The sequence below is a fragment of the Mobula hypostoma genome, chromosome 9 (assembly GCF_963921235.1).
Source record: "Mobula hypostoma chromosome 9, sMobHyp1.1, whole genome shotgun sequence".
In the NCBI taxonomy this organism is placed as follows: domain Eukaryota; kingdom Metazoa; phylum Chordata; class Chondrichthyes; order Myliobatiformes; family Myliobatidae; genus Mobula; species Mobula hypostoma.
The window spans coordinates 68,117,166-68,139,814 of NC_086105.1; the positions used below are offsets into that span (position 1 = coordinate 68,117,166).

The 22,649-nt window shown below is 44.0% G+C and overlaps 1 protein-coding gene across 10 annotated transcripts in view; it reads right to left on the reverse strand.

Moving 5' to 3' along the window:
* The window catches only part of srgap1a (SLIT-ROBO Rho GTPase activating protein 1a), a 310,991-nt gene that overhangs the window by 146,165 nt on the left and 142,177 nt on the right, over positions 1–22,649 (reverse strand). For all 10 annotated transcript variants that reach the window (XM_063058474.1, XM_063058468.1, XM_063058467.1 and 7 more), the window contains exon 2: positions 3,501–3,696. In XM_063058474.1, coding sequence (XP_062914544.1) covers positions 3,501–3,696 — 196 coding nt within the window. The remainder of the gene's footprint in view (positions 1–3,500; positions 3,697–22,649) is intronic.

Sequence of the window (22,649 nt, forward strand, 5' to 3'; positions counted from 1 at the left end):
TCATTTACTTGGATTTTCAGAAGGCTTCTGATAAAGTGCCACATATGAGGCTGCTTAAAAAGATAAATCCTATGCTGTTACAGAAAAGGTACTGGTATGGATAGAGGAATGGCTGACAGGCAGGAGGCAGTGAGTGAAAATAAAAGGGACTTTTCTGGTTGGCTACCAGTGTCTAGTGGTGTTTCTCAGGGATCAGCATTGGGACCCCTACTTTTTTACATTGTTTGTCAATGATTTGGAAAATGGAATTGGTGGCTTTGTGGCAAAGTTTGAGGATGATACGAAGATAGGTAGAGGGGTAGGTAGTGCTGAGGAAGCAATGCAATTGCAGAAGAGACAAATTGGAAGAATGGGCAAAAAGGTTGCAGATGGAATACAGTGTTGGGAAATGTATGATAATGCATTTGGTAAATGGAATAATATTGCAGACTACTATCTAAATATTGAAAGGACGAGATAAAGCGGACGTGGAGAGGATGTTTCCTATGGTGGGGATATCCAGAACTAGAGGGCACAGCCTCAAAATAGAGAGGCAACCTTTTAGAACAAAGGTAAGGAGGAATATTTTTAGCCAGAGAGTAGTGAATCTGTGGAATGCTCTGCCACAGACTGCGGTGGAGGCCAAGTCCATGCGTATATTTAAAGTGGAAGTTGGTAGTTCCCTGATCAGTCAGGGCATCAAAGGATATGGCAAGAAGACAAGTGTATGGGTTTGAGTGGGATCCAGGATCAGCCATGATCGAATAGCCGAGCAGACTCGATGGATTGAATGGCCTAATTCTGTTCCTATGTCTTATGGCCTTATGTTTTTGTTTTAGGAGACTAATAACATTTTCCAGTAGGGAGCTTTTGGAAAGTGGTAGTTTGCTGGGTGGTTGGTGTCTGCAATGGTTTCTCTTGCTTATTTCTTTGTCCTGGCCACATACAAGTCCTGCAATGATGGTATCTTGCAGCCAATGACCTTTTCTGCTGACCTGACAGTTTGCTACAGTTTTTATAATCCTGGTGTTCCCAAACCGGAAAAGATGGATGAATCCAGAGATCCATTCACTGGTGATGTCCAGGACTGCAGCATTCAAATCAGGTGACTATGACCATTACAAGAAATCAAAACACAACTTCCACAAGGTTTTCAGGCTTGCCAAGAGGCAGTCCAACACCAACTCCACCTGGGGGCACAGTTTTAGTTATTTAAGATGGAGAACAGGAGGAATTTCTTGTGTCCCGGGAGTTGTGAATCTTTGGGAATCTCTACCCACCGAGAGTAACTAAACAAACATATAGCTGAAGAACTCAGGTCAAGCAGCATCAATGGAGGAAAGGAAATGGTCAATGTTTCGAGTCAAACCCCTGCCTTAGGACAGAGAGAGGAGAGGGGAGAACACCTGTATAAAGAGGAGATGGGGTAGTGATGAGACAGGAGTCTTAGGTGAGTGATGGACGGAGACAGGTGTATGATGACAGGCAGGTAATGCCAGGACAGAGAGGGGAGAGAGGAAAAATTTGGAAGATGGTGGCAGGTGGATGATAGATGGAGACAATGAAGAACGAAGGTTGGGGGTAGAGAGGGTGAAGGTCGCAGACTGTTGCTGGAGACAGATAAGCAAGTGCATAAACCTCCCTCCAACAGTAGTGTCCGACCTTCACCCTCCCCTCACCCTATCTCACTCCTCCTGCCTCTCATTTTCTTTGTCTGCCACTATCTATCATCTGCCTGTGAACGTCTCCGTTTCAGATTCAGATTTATTTATCACACGTACACCAGACACTCAGTGAAATGCATCATTTACGTTAACAACCAACACACCGAAGGGTGTAGTGGAAGCAACCCACGAGTGTTCTCACAGATTCCAGCAGCAACATAGCGTGCCCACCAAGTTCAACAGCATCAACAAGAGCAAAACAAATCCCTTTCCCACCCTCCCATCCACTCAGAGACAGGCCTCTGACCCCAGGCTAGGCCGCCTCTGGGGCTCCAGTCCTCGTCCCCAGATTCTCAGATTTGCAGATATCAGGCTTCAAGCTTTGGACCCACCCACCCCCATCCTTTACCATCTGTCATCTTAAACCCTCCTCAGGGCCATCGCTCACCCCAGACTCCCATCTCACCACCTCCCCCACTCCTCTCCTCTTTATAATGGCCATCATTCATGTCTACTCCCAGCCCTGATGCACGGCTTCGACCCGAAACTCAACTTATGGTCGTGGTGAACAGGTATTTTGTTTGTAAAGGAATCTGGAGTGATTAGCAGCAGACAGAAATGTAGAGTTGACTAAATAAGCCATGACCTTACTGAATAATGCACAAGCTGATAGGGTTGAAAATTCAAAGCTTCTTTATACTGTACACAACATCCTAAGATATCGCAACTGAATTCCATGACAATAACTAACACGCCATTGCCCTCAATGCACAGGATCAGAGCCATCAAATAAAAATGTAATAGGAGTTGTCAGAGCCAACTTTTCTCCAGAAAACTGCTATGTTTAAGTCCTTTGTTATCAGTCAATTTCACAATCCCCGATTCGAGAAAGAACTAACGAGGTTCAACTGTAAAAGAAGTGTTTGCAAAACACAATATTCACAGTGCTTTCAAGACGAATTCATATCAAAAATCAAAAGCAATATACAGAAATCTGGAAACTTTCAAACTTCATTGGAAAGAACTAATACTTCGGAGCAGAGAGACTAACTCTGATGAAGAAACTTGAACTCTTTTTCTTTTGCCACAGATACAGCCTGGGCTGCTGAGTATTTCTACAATTTCCCACGGTGTTAGAGAGGGAGCAGGCTTAAATAACTAATTTAGTCAGCAGTCAGACAGGAGAGCCTCCATAAACACAAGGGATACTGGAAATCTTGAATGATACTCAGCAAGTCAGTCAGCACCTATGAAGGGGAATAAACAGCCGACATTTCAGGCCATGGGGAGTGGAAAGGAAGGGGGAAGAAGCCAGAATAAGAAGGTGGTGGGAAAGGAAGAAGTAACAGCTAAGTGGTGATAGGTGAGACTTGGTGAGAAGGAAATTGTGTGAGTGAGGGAGGGGAGATGAAGAAAGAAGCTGGGAGGTGAGCGGTAGAAGAGATAACGAAGGAATCTGATCGGAAAAATCACCAGACCATGGATGAAAGGATAGAAGGGGAACCAGGGGAAGGTGATAAGTAGGTGAGGAAAGGGAAGGGGTGAGAAGGGAACTAGAATAGGGAATAGAAAAAACAGGGAAAGGGAGAGCTCAGCAGAAGGGGAGGATTATATTAGGGAGGAGGTGGGAATAATTACCGGAAGTTGGAGAAATCAATGTTCATGTCATCAGTTTGGAGGCTACCCAGATGGAACATGCTCCTCCAACCTGAGCTGCAAATCTCATTGTGGTAGTAGAGATTGGAATGGGAATGGGAGTTGAATTGAAATGGGTGGCGACAGGGATATCCCACGTTCTGCAGTGGGCAGAGCACTGGTGCTCAATGAAGCGGTCCTCCACAAGAAGGACACTCTTACTTGTACTGCTGATGGTCCTTTGTGCTGCGAGTCTTCGCCATGAATCGCTCAGCCAGCTTCTCCAGATTTCGGGAATACTCCATTTCAATCTCCGACTTCTTGCGGAAGAAATCCTGGAGATCCTGGAGGAGCTGAACCCTCATCTCCGTCTGCTGCTCCAAGCATTTCAGCTGCTCGACTAACTGAGCCCGGATTTCTGGAGGATGACAAATAGGCAGCCAGTTACCAACCACCTCCAATCACTGAACAGTTCATAACACTTCGTAAATATTACTACAGATTCTACAGACGTTTATTCCTTATTCTATCATTAAGGACCCCCATCACCCAGGACATGCCCTCTTCTCACTGCTACTATCAGGAAGGAGATACAGAAGCCTGAAGGCACACACACTCAATGATTCAGGAACAGCTTCTTCCCCTCTGCTATCATATTACTTACTGAGTAGACAGTGAACCCATGAACACTTCCTCATTACTTTTTTTTCTCTTTTTGCAGTACTTATTTAACTTTACATATATATATATATATATATATTTCTTAATGTAATTTACAGCTTTTATTATTATGTATGGCAATGTACTGCTGCTGTATAACAACAAATTGCATGACATACGCCAGTGACAGTAAACCCGATTCTGATTCTGATTCTTCAGCCCTTTACCTTTTCCACCCATCATCTCCCTGCTTCTTAGTCCCCCACCCACCTGGCTTCACCTCTCGGCTTCTAGCTCGTCCTCCTTCCCCCACCCCCACCTCTTTATTCTGGCTTCTTCACCGTTCCTTTTGAGTCTAGATGAAGGGCCCGAAACATCAACTACTTATTCATTTCCATCGACGCTGCCTGACCTGCTGAGTTCCTCCAGCATTCCGTGTGTGTTGCTCGTAACACTTGCTTTGAAAGAAGGTTATGTTCAATCGATGCCTAACCATTACAGTGCTTTCGCATTTAAGTTTTAAAACTGCAAAGGCTGCAGGAATACAAGCTTTTGCACATTTTGCATTCAGTGGGTAGCAGACGCAGAGACAAATGAATAATTATTTACTCCGAGCACATTTCAAGCCACTGATTCATGTAATTCCTTTTGGACAAGTAATAATGGCTCAAAGTTACTGCAAACACTTTTATTAATCAAATAGCAATTCTTACAAAATTACTGCACGATTAACTAAAAGCCCTTTCATGCTCAGTAGTAAAAAGTACACTCAATTAATATTTTGTGTCCTTCCCATTCACAGTCAGTAAACAATATATATTATAGCATATTATTAAACATTAATTGGTTTGGCACACTGTCAGGAACTGATACCTTTAATCTTTCCTGCATAGTTCCGTCTCATTATCCCAATGGCCAGGTGTCAAAGTTGTCTTGCAAATGTAATGTATCCTGATCGTAGTGAATCCTCTTAAGCTTCGTATATGGCAAGTAGGAGAGAGACTATGTTAACGTTAACGGGAAATTTACACAGTGAAGGGTTTTGATCGGAGCCCTCACATGATGAGTCACTGCGCAAGGGAAAAAGGGTGTTTGAATTCTTCATCCGCCAGTGCATTTGGTCCAACTAACGTCCCTCAAGTGGCTTTGACGTAAACACAGTCCACTTTCCTAAAATTCAGCCAGAGTTCAAACTTGGAACTACCGGGCAAAACTAGCAGGGGGCGAGAGGAACTGATCTTGTCTCCCTAGCCAGCAATGGGCTTAAAAACAGTGGAAACCTGCTGATTCAGCAGCTCTGCCTGAATTGTAATAGAGACACTGGAAGCCCAATAGAGAGCAGGAAGGCGATGACACCGATAATTCATACTGGGCCGGTATTTCAAACATAATTTAATCGAAGGAGGAGGCAGAGCGGTCTTGCAACAATTCACTTCTGTTCCAACTAAGATATGATTCAACATTTTATTCCCTTTATAATACAATGCAGCTTTAACACAGAATATTTAGTGGGCAAAGTTACATAAGAAGGAGTCTTTTATTGTCAATGCTCTGTAATGATTCCTTCCTATGATTCATCAGGAATACTTGTTCCACAACATTTCAGTGGACCCTACACCACCCATCATCAGGGACCCCCACCACCCAGGACATGCACTCTTCTCAATGCTGCCATCAGGAAGAAGGTACAGGAGCCTCAAGACTCACACCACCTGGTTCAGGAACAGTTATTACCCCTTATCCATCAGGCTCTTGAACCAGAGGGGATAACTTCACTCAACTTCACTTGTCCCATCATTGAAATGTTCCTGCAACCTGAGGACTTGCTTTCAAGGACACTTCATCTCAAGCTCTCGATATTTATTATTTATTTTTTTTTATTATTATTCTTTCTTACTTTTTGTATGTGCACAGTTTGTTGTCTTTTGTGCACTGGTTGTATGCCCAGTTAGTGCTGTCTTTCATTGATCCTATCATGGTGATTGGACTTATTGAGTATGCCCACAAGAAAATGAATCTCCGGGTTGTGTATCACAAACAAGAGAAAATCTGCAGATGCTGGAAACCTGAGTAACACACACAAATTGCTGGAGGAACTCAGCAGGCCAGGCAGCATCCACGGAAAAGAGTAAACAGTCGACATTTTGGGCCGAAACCCTTTATCAGGACTGGAGAAAAAAAGATGAGGAGTCAGAGTAAGAAAGTTGGTGGAGGAGAGGAAAAAGTACAAGGTGACAGGTGAAACAGGGGGGTGGGGGGGGGGAGGTGAAACAATTTCTTCAGCTTCCAGTAATGCCCCCTATCCCCCTATTCACCATTCCCCCATTCCCATTTCCTTCTCTCACCTCATCTCGTTACTTGCCTCTCACCTCCCTCTGGTGTTCCTCCCTCATTTCTTTCTTCCTTCCATGACCTTCTGTCCTCTCCTATTAGATCCACCCCTCTCCAGCCCTGTGTCTCTTTTGCCAATCAACTTCCCAGCTCTTTACCTCACCCCTCCCCCGACTCCTGGTTTCTCCTGTCACCTTGTATTTCTCCCCCCACGTTCTAACTCTGACTCATGATCTTTTTTCCTCCAGATCTGCTGAAGGGTCTCGGCCCAAAACATTGACTGTACACTTTTCCGTGGATGCTGCCTGGCCTGCTGAGTTCCTCCAGCATTTTGTGTGTGTTGCTCAAGGTTGTATATAGTGAGATATATGTACTTTGATAATAAATTTACTTCAAACTTTGAAATATCATCTAAGGAGCAACAGAATGCAATATCCCATGAATGATTGATGACCTCCTTCATTTTTGTTTACCCACGAATAGAATTTTAGCAGTAGCTTAGTAAGCAGTTCGATTTAAACCACAAGGACATAGTTTAAGCGCCCATCTCCAAAGTCCTCTACTTGAGTGGCAAGGGAAGGGTACACATTCAGACAGGATAAGAAACCATGGTTGCCTCTCCCAGGTAAATGCCACAAATTCCCTGGCATTATGTTGAAAAATAAGGGAATAAGACAACATTTACGACATAATCAACATCACAAGATCAATTAAAGACTATCTGATCCTTATCGCAGCACTGTATGTGGGAGATTGCTGTGTGTCAAAAAGTTCAGTTGACTGTGCAACTTATAGTTTTTTGAAGTTATAAAGAAGGTTGATGAAGGAAAAAGATGAAAAGATACAGATCTGGCATCTGCAGAATCTCTTGTGTTAAAGATCAGATTTATTTGTCACGAGTCCATACCTCACACGACTTCTCATAAGCCCAGAAAACATTCTCCACAGTCAGGAAAGCTCACCAACACCTCTACTTTCTGAGGAGAGCTGGTCTACGCACATCGATACTCATGACCTTCATCAGATGCGCAGTGGGGAGCACCCTAACTTGCTGGGTCACCGTGTCATATGGCAATTGCACTGTGGTGGACAGGAAGGCTCTACACCGGGGAGTTAGAACTGCACAGCAGATCACTGGCACCAACCTACCCGCCATCAAGGACAAATAAACAAGAAAGGTGCCGGAGAAAGGCCAGTAACGTCATGAAGGATACTACTCCACGGCCTCTGAACTGTTTGTCCCACTCTCATCGGGGAAGAAGCTAAGCAGCATCCACACCAGGACCACCAGACTCAATCAGTTACTTCCCCCAAGCCGTCAGGCTAATGAACACCATCGTCCATTAACCCACCCACCACCCCTACATACAAATCCCCTAGCTTCGCTTTATGTGCAGTCAGTCTATGCACATAACACTTACTTCCCCAGTGTGTTTTATAGGATTTTTATTGATAATTATACTGCTTTTTGTTTTTTTTTATTGTGTCTTTTATAATTATGGTGGTTTATTATGCTGCATAGGATCTGGAGTAACAACCATTTCATTCTCCTTTACACCGGTGTACTGAACACTGACTATAAACACTCTTGAATCTTGAATCACCGAAACACAAGTGAAATGTGTCGTTTGCATCACCAACCAACACAGTCTCAGGATTTGCTGGGGCAGCCCTTGGCAGACATTGTCGACATAGACCTTAGCAAGGCCTTTGACAAAGTTCTATATGGGAGTTAGCCCAGGAGATTAAGTCATTGAGGATGAAGTAATAAATTGGCAGGAGAAGCCAAAGAGTGGTAGTGAGTGGTTATATCTCTAACTGGAGGCCTTGACAGTTACATTGGTGAGGCCTAATTTGGAGTATTGTGTGTAGTTCTGGTCACCTACCTACAGGAAAGATGTAAATAAGTATAAAAGACTATAGAGAAAGTTTATAAGGATGTTGCTGGGTCTGGAGGACCTGAGTTATAAGGAAAGATTGAATAGGTTAGGACTTTATTCCTTGGAACAGCAAAGATTGAGAGGAGATTTGGTAGAGCTATACAAAATTATGAGGGGTATAGATAGGGTAAATACAAACAGCCTTTTTCACTGAGGTTGGGTGGGACTACAACTAGAGGTCATGGGTTAGGGGAGAAAGGTGAAAAGTTTAAGGGGAACATGAGGGGAAACATTTTCACTCAGAGGGCTGGGAGAATGTGGAGTGAGCTGCCTCACAAGTGGTGCATGCGAGCTCAATTTCCATGTTTAAGAGAAGTTTGAACAGGTACATGGATGGGGGGTGGTATGGAGGGCTATGGTCTCGGTGCAGGTCATTCGGAATTGGCAATTTAAATGGTTCGGCATGGACTAGATGGGCCGAGGGGACTGTTTCTGTGCTTTACTTTTCTATGATTCTGGAGGTCATAAGCTTAAGGCGAAAGGTGAAATATTTAAAGGGGAAACTTCACTCAGAGAGTGGTGCATGTGTAAAACGAGTGATGAATGTGGGTTTGATAGCAACATTTAAGGGACTCTGGATAAGTACATGGACAAGATGGGGAGGGATGTGCCCGTGATGTATTGAATTGTGTCCTCTACTCTCTGCAGCTTGTTACTTTCCTGCGCATTTGAATTGCTGTGCCGGACCACGACACACACAGCCAGTCAGGACACTCTACAGTAGATCTGCAGAAGTTTGTTGGAGTATTGGTGACATTAGAGTTAGAGTTAACTATCATAAGCTGATAGTTACGTTTCTTACATTGCAGTAGCAATTACATTTCAAAAGTACTTCATTGGTTGTAAAGCTCTCTACTTGAATGTCACGTTAAAATGCCCTTTGTAGATGCAGATTGCTTTTTCTTAACATTTTTCAATCCCTGTCTATCAACAGATAAACTAGAAGTACCTAGAGATCAGGATCGGCATTCCACCAGTGGAATTGAAGCTCACTAATTAACTACATTTATGTGAGGAATTCCCAGGCACAAAGGGCCGGGTAGAAGTTTAAAACAGCCCACATTCTGAGCCATTGTGTTCATGTCGGCAGAACCGTTTAGATAAACGTCTGGACATTTTGCTGACACTGGGAATACTTCACACAAAAAGGCTGCAGAACTGAATGTGTTCGCATTTCGTGGCGCACTCGTTGAAGTACGGAAAAGGGCAAAAACTGTGAGGATTGGCTAATGAAACATCACATCAATGTTCAGCCAATCAGCTAAATTTTATTTTATTTAGTGATACAGCACGGAATCGGCCCTTTGAGCAAGGCTGCCCCAGAAACTCCCAACAAACCCAGTTAACCCTGATCTAATCACAGGACAATTTTCAATGACTGATTTACCTACTCGATATGCCTTTGGACTGTGGGAGGAAACTGAAGCATCCAGGGAAAACTCATGCATCCAGGAGGATAACACACAGATTCCTTACAGAACAGTACTGGAATTGAACTCCTGTAATAGTGTCACACTAATTGCTACGCTACCGTGGAGCTAAATGGGAATGTAGCAGTGCTGCTGACCACATGATCTGGAACAATGGGTGAGGGTTGACAACAGCAGTCAACGTTTCATGACCATCACACCAAACCATCGTCCCATTGCTTCAAGACCATCACACCAAACCATCTTCCCATTGAACAGGAACAGGGGAGAGAACAATTTCCTTCTGACAATTAAACATTCAGGTCTGCAAAAGCAATCTTTACACCCAGAACTGCAAAATGATTAATTCTTTAAAATAAAAGACACAAAAGTCACAAATAGAGCAAATCTGCAGATGCAGGAAACCTTGAGCAATGCACACAAGATGCTGTAGGAACTCAGCAGGTCAGGTAGTATCTAAGGAAGGAATTAAACATTCAACGTTTTCAGTTGCTCCTTCAATTCTTGACTCCCCTACTAATAGAACTATTCTCTCCATGTTCATATACCTGGGCCATTCAGAATTCAGTACGTTTTAATGAGATCCTCCTTCATCCTTCTGAACTTCATCCTTCTGGGGCTCCACAGGGGACTGTCTTGTCTCCCTTTCTCTTCACCATTTACACCTCGGACTTCAACTACTGCACAGAGTCTTGTCATCTTCCGAAGTTTTCTGATGACTCTGCCATAGTTGGATGCATCAGCAAAGGAGATGAGGCTGAGTACAGGGCTACGGTAGGAAACTTTTTCACATGGTGTGAGCAGAATTACCTGTGAAAAAGACTAAGGAGCTGGTGGTAGACCTGAGGAGAGCTAAGGTACCGGCGACCCCTGTTTCCATCCAGGGGGTCAGTGTGGACATGGTGGAGGATTACAAATACCTGGGGATATGAATTGACAATGAACTGGACTGGTCAAAGAACACTGAGGCTGTCTACAAGAAGGGTCAGAGCCATCTCTATTTCCTGAGGAGACTGAGGTCCTTTAACATCTGATGGACGATGCTGAGGGTGTTCCACGAGTCTGTGGTGGCCAGTGTGATCATGTTTGCTGTTGTGTGCTGGGGCAGCGGGCTGAGGGTAGCAGACACCAACAGAATCAACAAACTCATTCGTAAGGCCAGTGATGTTGTGGGGATGGAACCGGACTCTCTGACGGTGGTGTCTGAAAAGAGGATGCTGTCTAAGTTGCATGCCATCTTGGTCAATGTCTCCCATCCACTACATAATGTACTGGGTGGGCACAGGAGTACATTCAGCCAGAGACTCATTCCACTGAGATGCAACACAAAGCGTCATAGAAAGTCATTCCTGCCTGTGGCCATCAAACTTTATAACTCCTCCCTTGGAGGGTCAGACACCCTGAGCCAATAGGCTGGTCCTGGACTTATTTCCTGGCATAATTTACATATTACTATTTAACTATTTATGGTTTTATTACTATTTAACTATTTATGGTGCAACTGTAATGAAAACCAATTTCCCCCGGGATCAATAAAGTATGACTATGACTATGACTATGACTATCAAGTAAAAGGCCAGAGATATCAAACGCTTCTCAAAGATTACACCTTTCATTCTTGTGAATCTCCTCTGGAACCTCTCCAGAGCTCACAAAGCTCAAAATTGCTTACGATATTCCAAATATGGAATCTGACCAATATTTAGATTAGATTCAACATTATTGTCATTGTGCTTAGTACAGATACGAAGCCAATGAAATGCAGTTAGCATCTAACCAGAAATGCAAAGAATAGTGTTATTTACAAAATAACTGCGAATAAAAAGTAAGTGCTACAGCACACAAATATAAAAGTACTGAGACAGTACAATATGAGTGCAATACTGCTTAGTGCTGTGATGTGAGGTTCAGCAGGGTCACAGCCACAGGGAAGAAGCTCTTTCTGTGCCTGCTGGTGCGGGAGCGGAGGCTCCTGTAGTGCCTACCGGATGGGAGGAGAGTAAAAAGTCCATGATTAGGGTGAGATGAATCCTTGATAATGCTTTTCACCCTGCCTAGGCAGCGTTTATGGTAGATGTTCTCAATGGTGGGCAATTGGGTGCCGATAACCCGCTGGAGTGCTTTGCGGTCCGATACGCATATATTACAGTCGATATATGGATGGAATGAGCAGAAATACTCAATAAATCCATGGGATCCAGGGCCACCTCTGGCTGGAAGATGTAGCACCAGAGTGACATGTTTACCTAAACATCTGCCATTTTAAACACAGAAGTGGAAACTTACACAGAAAGCATGTACAAACTGTACAAATTTGTAAGGACACATTTAAATAATTTGCAGGCAAGAATTACACAGAGATGTAAGGTAGCCAAGTTATACAGAGCAATGAGGCAGGTTATAACGAAACAGGAAGATACACCTGCGTCTTCTTTGCTGAGCCAAGTCCTTTGGAATTTCTTTTGCAATAAAGTTCATAATTTTATTCAGCAGTCAACAATACTGAACTAAAAAGCCTGGGGCTGAGACATGGAATAAAAGCTAAATAAGACCTGGCCATATGTATTACTGACACCCTACAAAAACAGTGCATTTGAAATCATTATTTCACTGAAAGATCAGCTCATGGACTGACAGGAGTAATTCCACTACTGCTTATTTATTTATTTATTGAGCTGCAGCTCAGAACAGGCCCTTCTGGCCCAACAAGCCATGTCACCCATCAACCCCCAATTTAACCCGACCATAACCATGCGGCAATATATGACCCATTACCCTACTTTCTGGTACGTCTTTGGGCTGTGGGAGAAAACCAGAGCATCGAGGGAAACCCACATGGTCACCAGAAGGACGTACAGACTTCTGACAGACGACATCAGAATTGAACTCTGAACTCCAACGCCCTGAGCTGTAATAGCGTCAGGCTAACCGCCACGCCATTGCGTCCTTTTAATTTATTAACTGTAATAGAACTGCCTGGGTGCTTTATTGCTCCTGACAGCCCTGGATTAATATCACAAATCAGACTGATTCAGCAGGATTACTAACAATTGTAACCCTGCTGGTGTGATCTTCCCTGACGTGCAATATGAGAATACAAAACCTCAGAAGGCTAACTTAGTGACAAAAGTACATAGACCAGTGCAGATCCTCTGGCCCACAATGTCATGCCAACCTTTTAACCTTTAACGGTTTAATCAATCAAACCGTTCCCTCCTGCATAATCCTCCATGTTTCTTTCTTCACTGTGCCTATCTAAGAGTTTCTTAAATGTCCCCAATGTATCTGCCTCCACCATTACTAACCCTGGCTGCGCGTTACATGCACCCACCATAATCTCTGTGTGAAATAAAATTACCTCTGTCATCCTGTTAAAAATGTCAGTTGAATAATAATTACCTGGCAGGGCACCAGGGGTCACTCCCCTGCTCTACAGAATAGTGCTGTGGCGTTCTTTTTTCCCATCCTAGAGAGCAGATGGGCTTTGATTTAATCATTCACTTCCAAATGTGGAGCATTCCCTTGGTACTAAACTGCAGAGGGTCTTGGACCAAGTTACTCTGCTCGAGACTCTGGACAGGGACTTCAGTCTGGAGTGTTCTGACTTCAAGGCAAGAGTGGTTCAAACTGAGGCATGGCTGATACTCAGTCAAATACATACAAGCAGATTCTTTCCTTTTTCTGGTATCTCTATATCTGCCTCTACACTCCTGGCAGTGTGTTTCACACACCTACCCTCTGTGTAAAAATGCCTGCCTCTGACATGCCCCCCATACTTTCCTCACAGTTATGCTTCCTGGGAAAAAGTCTCTGGCTGTCTACTTGATTGAGGCCTCTTAATATCTTGTACACCTCTATCAAGTCACCTCTCATCCTCCTTTGCTAGAAAGAGAAAAGCCCAAGGTCACACGACCTATCCTCATAAGACCTGCTCTCTAATCCGGGCAGCATCCTGGTAAACAGCATGAATTATGAGAGCTTTAGTTGCTCCGGCTGCCACATCCCCTCAAAACTAATCAATAAGCTCCAAGACCTTGGCCTCAATACCCTGGATTTCCTCACTTGTAGACACCAGTCAGTTCGGACTGACATCATCTCCTCCATGATCTCCATCAGCACACGTGCACCACAAGGCTGTGTGCTTAGCCCCCTGCTCGACTCACTTTACACCTATGACTGTGTGGCTAAGCACAGCTCTAACACCATATTCAAGTTTGCTGTTGTGGGCCGTATCAAAGGTGGTGATGACTCAGCATACACTAGGGAGACGGAAAATTTGGCTGAGTCGTGTCATAACAACCTCTCACTCAATGTCATCAGGAATTGAACTGAAGTGACTTTATTATTTATATCCTTCATATACATGAGGAGTAAAAATCTTTATAGTCTCCGTCTGAATGTGAAATGTGCAATTTATAGTAATTTATCATAAATAGTATGTACAACAGGACAGTCAATATAACACAGAAATACAGTTGTGTCAGCATGAGTTAATCAGTCTGATGGCCTAGTGGAAGAAGCTGTCCCGAAGCCTGTTGGTCCAGGATTTTATGCTGCGGTATCGTTTCCCGGATGGTAGCAGCTGGAACAGTTTGTGGTTGGGGTGACTTGGGCTCCCAATGAATATTTTACAACCTGTCTTTGTAAATGTCCTGAATAGTGGGAAGTTCACATCTACAGATGCGCTGGGCTGTCCACACCACTCCCTGCAGAGTCCTGCAATTGAGGGAAGTGCAGTTACCAAGGAAATGATTGTACACTTGAGGACCGGGAAACCAGAGGTCCATGACCCAGTCCTCATCTGAAAGTCAGAGGTGGAGAGGTTCAGCAACTTTAAATTCCTGGGTGTTACTATTTCAGGGGACCTGTCCTGAGCCCAGCACAGAAGCGCAATTGCGAAGAAGACATGGCAGTCCCTCTGCTTCCTTCGGTGTCTGCGGAGACTCGGTGTGACGCCTAAAACTTTGACAGACGTCTACAGATGTGTAGTGGAGAGTGTACCAACTGACTGCATCACGGCCTGGTATGGAATCAGCAATGCCTTTAAATGGAAAATCCTACAAAAGGCAGAGGATTAGGCCCAGTAATGTCAGGTAAAGCCCTCCAAACCATTGAGCATATCTATATGAAATGCTGTCAAAGGAAAGCAGCATCCATCATCAGAGATCCCCTTCACCCAGGTCTCACACTTTTCTCGCTGCTACCATGAGGTAGAAGGTACAACAGCCTCCGAACTTGCACCACCAGTTTTGAGAATGGTTACTACCCCACACCATTAGGCCCTTGAACAAAGGGGATAACTACACTCACTTGACCCATCATTGAGATGTTTCCACAACCAATGATCTCACTTTAAAGGCTCTGTATCTTGCTACCTTATTATCTCATGTTCTCGTATTTATTGCTATTTATTTATATTTACATTTGGGCAGTTTGTTGTCTTCTGCACTCTGGTTGATTTTTCATTGATCCTCTCATAGTTATTATTCCACAGATTTGCTGAATATGCCCGCAGGAAAATGAATCTCAGGGCTGTATATGGTGATATTTATCTACTTTGATAATAAAAGTTACTTAGAACTTCGAACATAAAATGTATAGAGACACAGCTGGCAAAGCTTCTATTAATTGGAAATCAAAAACTGCAGATGTTGAAAATCTGAAATAAAATATCAGAAAATGTTTGATACAGGCCAAAGAGCATCTGTGGACAAAAAAATATATTTTTCAGGTTGAGGATCCTTTTTCAGAATTGCAAAGGAGAGGTTTAAAATGTAGCTCTAATTTCATACCTGCCCATTTCTAACTATATTACAAGGTCATTTACCTCATTTTGTATACTGCATGCATTAAAATATTCAGTCCTGTATTCCCCACTCTTCCTTTCAATTTTTTTCTCCATATCGGCTAAAGTTAAACTTTTATCCCTTTCTAAACTTTTGGTCTTTTTTTTATTCTGGAGACAGAATCTGACTCCCTGAAATAGAAAGCAGGTACAGGGGGTAGTGAAGAAGGCTTTTGGCTTTTACAGTCAGGGCACTGAGTATATAAATTGGGGTGTTATATTGAAGTTGTACAAGACATCGTTGAAGCTGCATTAAGGAATAAACCATTCTGCTTTGGTAACCCTGCTATCATTATTATCTCATTACACTGGAAAGTGTGCAGAGGAGATTTACAAGGAGGTTGGTGGGACTTGGACTGAGTTATAGAGAAAAGTTGAGCAATTGAGACTTTTTTTTCATTGGGGAGGGTAGGAGAATGAGGGATGATCTTATATTAGTAACAGTATGATCACTCGAGTCGAGTAAGATGTTCTCCTCAGGGGTTGTCCATTGATGGCTGGTGGCTGTAGAATCCGATCCGGGATCCATATACTCTGGTGCAGTGTGGATAAGAGACAGTGCTGGCTCTGGTCAGTGGTTAGGTCTTTTGGTTGTTCAATCTCTCCTTTCACAACCTCTGCTTGTTCTCTGCTCCACAGTCGCTCTCATGCAGCACAGCTCCCTCTTAAAAAGAGTTCCTCCAGGGTGTATCTATTCAGTGTAACATCTTCCCAGTTTTTAGATGGAAGATGTGTTGGTGCTTTTTAGGCTGATTTTGATGTTATCTTTGAAACGTTTTCTTTGTCCATCAGGCACTTGCTGACCTTCCTTCAACTGGGAGTACAGGACCTGTTCGGGGAGACATGAGTTAGACATCCGGGATGACATGACCTATCCATCGGAGTTGATATTGCTTTGTCGTGGTGGATGCTGTTCATGTTGGTCTCTTCCAGTACGCTGGTGTTAGTGCGTCTGTCCATCCAGCTAATCCTCAAAGACTTTCTAATGATCTTTGGTGGTGATCTTACAAAATATCTTACAAGATTAATAACAGGATTCTTAGAAGTATGGAGGAATGGGGGAAAATTTTGAATCCAAGTCCACAGATCCCATTGAGTTGCCGTGCAATTTAATAGGGTAGTTAAGAAGGTGTATGGCGTGTTGGCTTTCATTAATCGGGGGATTAAATTCATGTGTTGCTAGGCAATGTTACAGCTCTTTAAAACTGTGTTTAGACCACACTCATTTCAGGTCACCTCATTACAGGAAGGATGTGGAAGTATTAGAGAAGGAGCAGAAGAGATTTAGCAGGATGCTGGCTGAATCAGAGAGCATGTCTTATGAAGACAGGTTGAGTGAACTAGGACTTTTCACCTTCGAGCAATGAAGGATGAAAGGTGACTTGACAGAGGTGTGAAGGATGAAAGGTGACTTGATAGAGGTGTACAGGATCATAAGAGGCATAGGATAGAGTGGACAACCAGCACGTTTTTCCCGGGGCGGCATCATTTTCAGTCGTCTAACTGGAGTGCATCCATAAGTCCAAAACAGAGCTGGATGTGTCCACACCCCTGGTTTCTTTCAAGCTGCAGATTATCAGGCTAGTAGTGACTTAGTAAAGACTGATTTATACTTGTGCATACAGGCTACGCTGTAGGCCTGATTTATACTTTTGTGTAGCCCTACGGTGTAGCAAGCATGCGTTGTTGTGTCTGCATCACTCTGCAATTCACAGCCAAAACGCTAGCTGGCGGTGGGGTTTCGATGCCACTGTGTTGAGTTTCTTCATGAGAGACATGGACGAGGAAATGCATTTCAAATATTTTCGGATGTCGGCAGTAGATTTGACGATTTGGTTCATCGTCTCCAACCATTTATTTCGCATCAGTGTACAGACATGGCAGAGAAAAGCAACTGGAAATGCGTAGGAGGAAATGCGATGCTACCAAGCGGACCAATCACAGTTGTTGCAGTCCACGTCACCGCGATGCACGAGTTACATTTTTGGGGAGGTGCACGTCACCCTACGGTGTACATTTGACGCACAAGTATAAATCAGCCTTTAGTGGGAGCTTATTTGTGTACAAATTGACTGCTATATTACCTGAAGTGCTGCAGTGGGAACTTTGCTGACAGCAAGACCTTAAGGGATATTGTGAGCACGGATACTGTTCAGGCCTCTACTTCAGCTGGCTGCCAGAAGCAGCAGAAATGTGTTTCCAGGACGTGTTTGGGTCCTCCTCACCAACCCTTCCATTTCATCGTGAACTACTTGCACAATATGGTTCTCCTTTAATAAAAATGAACCAGGATGTAGGCTGGGACACAGCTGGAGGTGGAGGGGGGTGGCTGTGATGGAAGATAAGAGAGAGAGTGTGCAGGTGAAAAGTATGAGAGAGCAAGAGAAAAAAAGTAATAGAGAGAAGGAGAAGGAAGAGGGGGAAGTGTGAAAGGAGAACAGAAAGTGTATCCAAGAGGGAGAAATCAGAATATGAAACAGGTTTATGATCACTGACATATGTTGTGAAATTTGTTGTTTTGTGGCAGCAGTACAGTGCAATACACAAAAACTATAAGCTATAAGTTACAAAAATAATTTATAAATATATAATAAATACAGTAATAAATCTATATATATAAGTAGCGCAAAACAAGAGAAAATGGGGGAAAAGTGTGAGTGGGAGAGGAAACAATGAAAGAGGCATGTGTGACAGAACAGGACCAGGGAAAGGAAGTCAGAATAATATAATAGAGATACCTGCTGTTGCTGGGAGAAATTTCACAGACTAAAACTAATGCCTCACATTGTGTAAAGTATTAATCACAACACAATCTTCCACCAATGAATCATTATTGTATCATTAATTATCAGCACTGATGGAAACTACACTAGGAACTAACAACTGATAGCCAGCTCACATCTCTTTTGCAGGAACAAAGAAAAGATTTTGGAAGCTCCTCACCTACTCCAGAATCCCTCCCTAAAATCCCCAAGTAGTACTGAATTCTGATTGAACAATTACTTTGGAAAGGCTTCTGTCTGATTACCACACAAACTCAGAAGTGGTGGATCATTCAGATTAGTGAGCATGACTCAGTTTGCATTTCATGATACCAGTGCTGCATTTACACAGCAAACCACCAGGTCTCTCCCTGGGTTGCTGGTCAGAAACTGACCACTTCCTTTGCTTCTGAGTGGGTGATTGTATTGCTCTCTGCAGCACTGAGGTCCACGCCCAAATCCAATACTGGTATTGACATTGTTCCTATTATGAGGCAATCAGGCGGAACACAATACTCCCCAAGTATGGTCTAACCAGAGTTTTATACAGCTGCAACGTCACCTCGTGACTCTTGAAGGCCATACACCTGCTCAACAACCTTATCAACTCACGTGGCAACTATGGATGTGGACACCAAGATCCCTCTATTCCTCACGTCGCTAAGAATCTTTCCATTAACCCTGTTCTCTGCCTTCAAGTTTGACCTTCCAAAGTGAATCACTTCACACTTTTCCAGATTGAACTCCATCTACCATGTCTCAGCCCAATTCTGCTTTCTATCAAGATTCAATTAAGATTCAAGTTACTTATCATGTCTGATAGATAAAACACAGAGTGAAGTTCATCGTTTGTGTCAACAATGTCCCGACAACAACCTTCTATGCTATCCCAGCACCACCAACCTCATGTCATCTGCAAATCTGAAATCTAGCCAATGGTGATATGGTGAAATACTGCCTATGGTCAGCTGTGATTCACTGGCTAGCTCTCTCAGTTGCAGACTCAGAAGGTCACAGGTTCAAATCCCACTTGCTCAAAACCTAGGCTGAGGTTATAAAAGTCAGTTGAATGAGTGCTGACATTGGCCTGAGAATGTGGACAAGGTCAAGGTCACTATAAAAGAAATCTACACTCAGGAAGTACCTAATAAGGTGTCCACTATGTTCATTGTCTTCTGCTGCTGTAGCCCATCCACTTCAACGACTGACATGTTGTGCATTCAGAGATGCTCTTCTGCACACCTCTGTTGTAATGCGTGGTTATTTAAGTCACTGCCACCTTCCTGTCAGCTTGAACAAGTCAGGCCATTCTCGTCTGACCTCTCTCATGAACAAGGCAATTTCACCCATAAAACTCCCACCCACTGAATGTCTTTTGTGTCTCACACCATTCTCTGTAAACTCTAGCGAAATCCAAGGAGATCAGCAGTTTCTGGCGTATTCAAATTACTCGTCTGACACCAACAACATTCCAGTCAGTCACTTAATTCACATTTCTCTTCCTCATTCTGATGTTTGGTCTGAACAACAACTGAACCTCTTAACCACGTCTGCATGCTTTTATGCATTAAGTTGCTGCCACGTGATTGGCTGATTAGATGCATTGACGACCAGGTGTACAGGTGTATTTAATAAAGTGGCCACTGAGTGGTATATTCAATTTAAGTGGAGATTGTCTCACCCGTCATTTCCCTTCAATAACATCAAGCCAGTAACCTGGTCAGGAAGGTGAGCCTGTATGTGATGGGGGCTTGCTGTGTACAAACTTCCTACATTCCAACATTTCAAGTGCTCTAACACAAATGAGGAAATCCTGAGGTCGTGAAAGAGACTGTATAAATTCCAATTCTTTTTTATTTTATGGGAACACAAAGGATTCTCTATGCAGAAGGGCCTACATTGTTGAACAGACTGTTAAACAGGAAGACTGCAGAGCATCTGCTAATCAGATTGGAGATAAGTAAGAAGCCAAGAGATTAGAGCAAACTTTGAGGTACAATTTCCAATTCAAATTTTCAAAATAAAAATGGACCTGCGTAACAAAGCTACGCATCAGTGACATGCAGCCCACACACAAAATGCAAGAGAAACTCAACCAGTCGGGTAGCATCTATGCAAATTAACAAACAATTGACGTTTTGGGCTGAGATCTCTCACCAGGACTGGAAAGGAAGGGGAAAGACACCAGAAAAAGAGGGTGGAAGGAGGACAAGCTAGAAGGTGATAAGTGAAGCCTAGTGAGTGGGGGAATGGGGGTGAGGAAAGAACATGGGAAGTGATAGGTGGGAAAAGTCAAAGGGCTGGAGAAGAAAGAATCTGATAAGAGATTGGGCCATGGGAGAAAGGGAAGGAGGAGGGGCACCAGTGGGAGGTGATAGGCAGGTGAGAAGAGGAGGTAAGAGCCCAGAGTAGGGAACTGAAGAAATGTGAAGGGAAAAGGGAAACAGTTACTGGAAGCTGGAGAACTCGATGTTCATGCCATCGTGGTGGAGGCTACCAAGACAGAATATGAGGTGGCCAACCTGAGAGTGGCCTCCAAGGGAATCACGGAGGGAGCAATCCCCACAGAAAGCAGGAGTGGGAGTGAGATAAAGATAACTTTGGTGGTAGGGAATATGGTGGAAGTTGCGAAGAGTGAGTGTTTGACGCGGAGGCTCATGGGATGGTAGGTGAGGACAAGAGAAACTCTACTCCTGTTAAGGCGAAAGGAAGATGGGGTGAGCGTGGATTTCCGGGAAATGGAGGAGATGCGGGTGAGGACACCATCAATGGTAGGGGAAGGGAAAACACATTCTTCAAAGAAGAAGGACATCTCCTACTTCTCTGATGTCCTGAAAGGAAGGCCTCATCTTGGGAACAGATGCAGCAGAGACGAAAGTACTGAAAACAGGGAATTGCATTTTTACAGGAGGGAAGGTGGGAAGTATAGTCAAGATAGCCATGGGAATTGGTGGGTTTATAAAAGATATCAGTAAACAATTTGTCTCCAGAGATGGAGACAGAGAGATTGAGAAAGGAGAGATAGGTGTCAGAAGTGGACCATTTGTGTGAGGAGCTGGATGAGAAAGTAGTTGAGAATGATTTCATGCACATCTGCTCTCACCCCATCCTCCCGCCACCCCACTAGGGATAGGGTTCGCCTTGTCCTTACCCACCACCTCACTAGTCTCCGGGTCCAACACATAATTCTCTGTAACGTCCGCCAGCTCCAACGGGATCCCACCACTAAGCACATCTTTGTCTCCGCCCCCCCCCCACTTTCCGCAGGGATCGCTCCCTAAGCGACTCCCTTGTCCATTCGGTCCCCCCATCCCTCCCCACTGATCTCCCTCCCAGCACTTATCCTTGTAAGCGGAACAAGTGCTACACATGCCCTTACACTTCCTCCCTTACCATCATTCAGGGCCCTGACAGTCCTTCCAGGTGAAGCGACACTTCACCTGTGAGTTGGCTGGGGTGATATACTGCATCCGGCACTCCCAGTGCAGCCTTCTATATATTGGCGAGACCTGACACAGACTTCTCTAACTTCCGTTAATGCCCCTCCTCCCCTTCTTTCCCCATCCTTTATTTATTTATTTGTTTGTTCATTTGTTTATTTATCCTTTTTTTCTCTCTCTGTCCCTCTCACAATAACTCCATCTTCCTCTGGTGCCCCCCTCCCCCTTTCTTTCTCCCTCGGCTTCCTGTCCCATGATACTCTCCCTTCTCCAGCCTTATATCCCTTTTGCCAATCACCTGTCCAGCTCTTAGCTTCATCCCTCCCCCTCCTGTCTTCTCCTATCATTTCGGATCTCCCCCTCCCCCTCCCATTTTCAACTCTCTTACTATCTCTTCTTTCAGTTAGTCCTGACGAAGGGTCTCGGCCCGAAACATCAACTGTACTTCTTCCTATAGATGCTGCCTGGCCTGCTGCGTTCACCAGCATTTTGTGTGTGTTAGTTGAGGATGAGAACCAGTTCCACCAGATGAAGGAAGGTGGTGGTGAAGGGGAACTGGTCGGGTCTAGTGTCAAGAAAGAAGCGGAGAGCTTTAAGGCCTTCTTGATGGGGGATAGAAGTGTATAGGGACCAGACATCCACAGTAAAAATGAGGCGATCAGTGCCAGGGAATTGAAAGTTGTTGAGGATGTGAAGTGTCACGGATATAGTTGGGAAGGGACTGAACCAAGGGGGATAGAATGGAGTTCAGAGATGTGGACATGAGTTCAGTGTGGCAGGAGCAGGCGGGGACAATGGGCCTCCCCAGACAGTCAGGTTTGTAGATCTTGGGTAGGAGGTAGAAGCGAGCAGTGCAAGGTAAAGGAACTATGAGATTGATGGCAGTGGATGGGAGTTCTCCAGAGTTGATAAGGTTAGTGATGGTGTCGGAGACAATGGCTCGATAGGCCTCAGTGGGGCAGG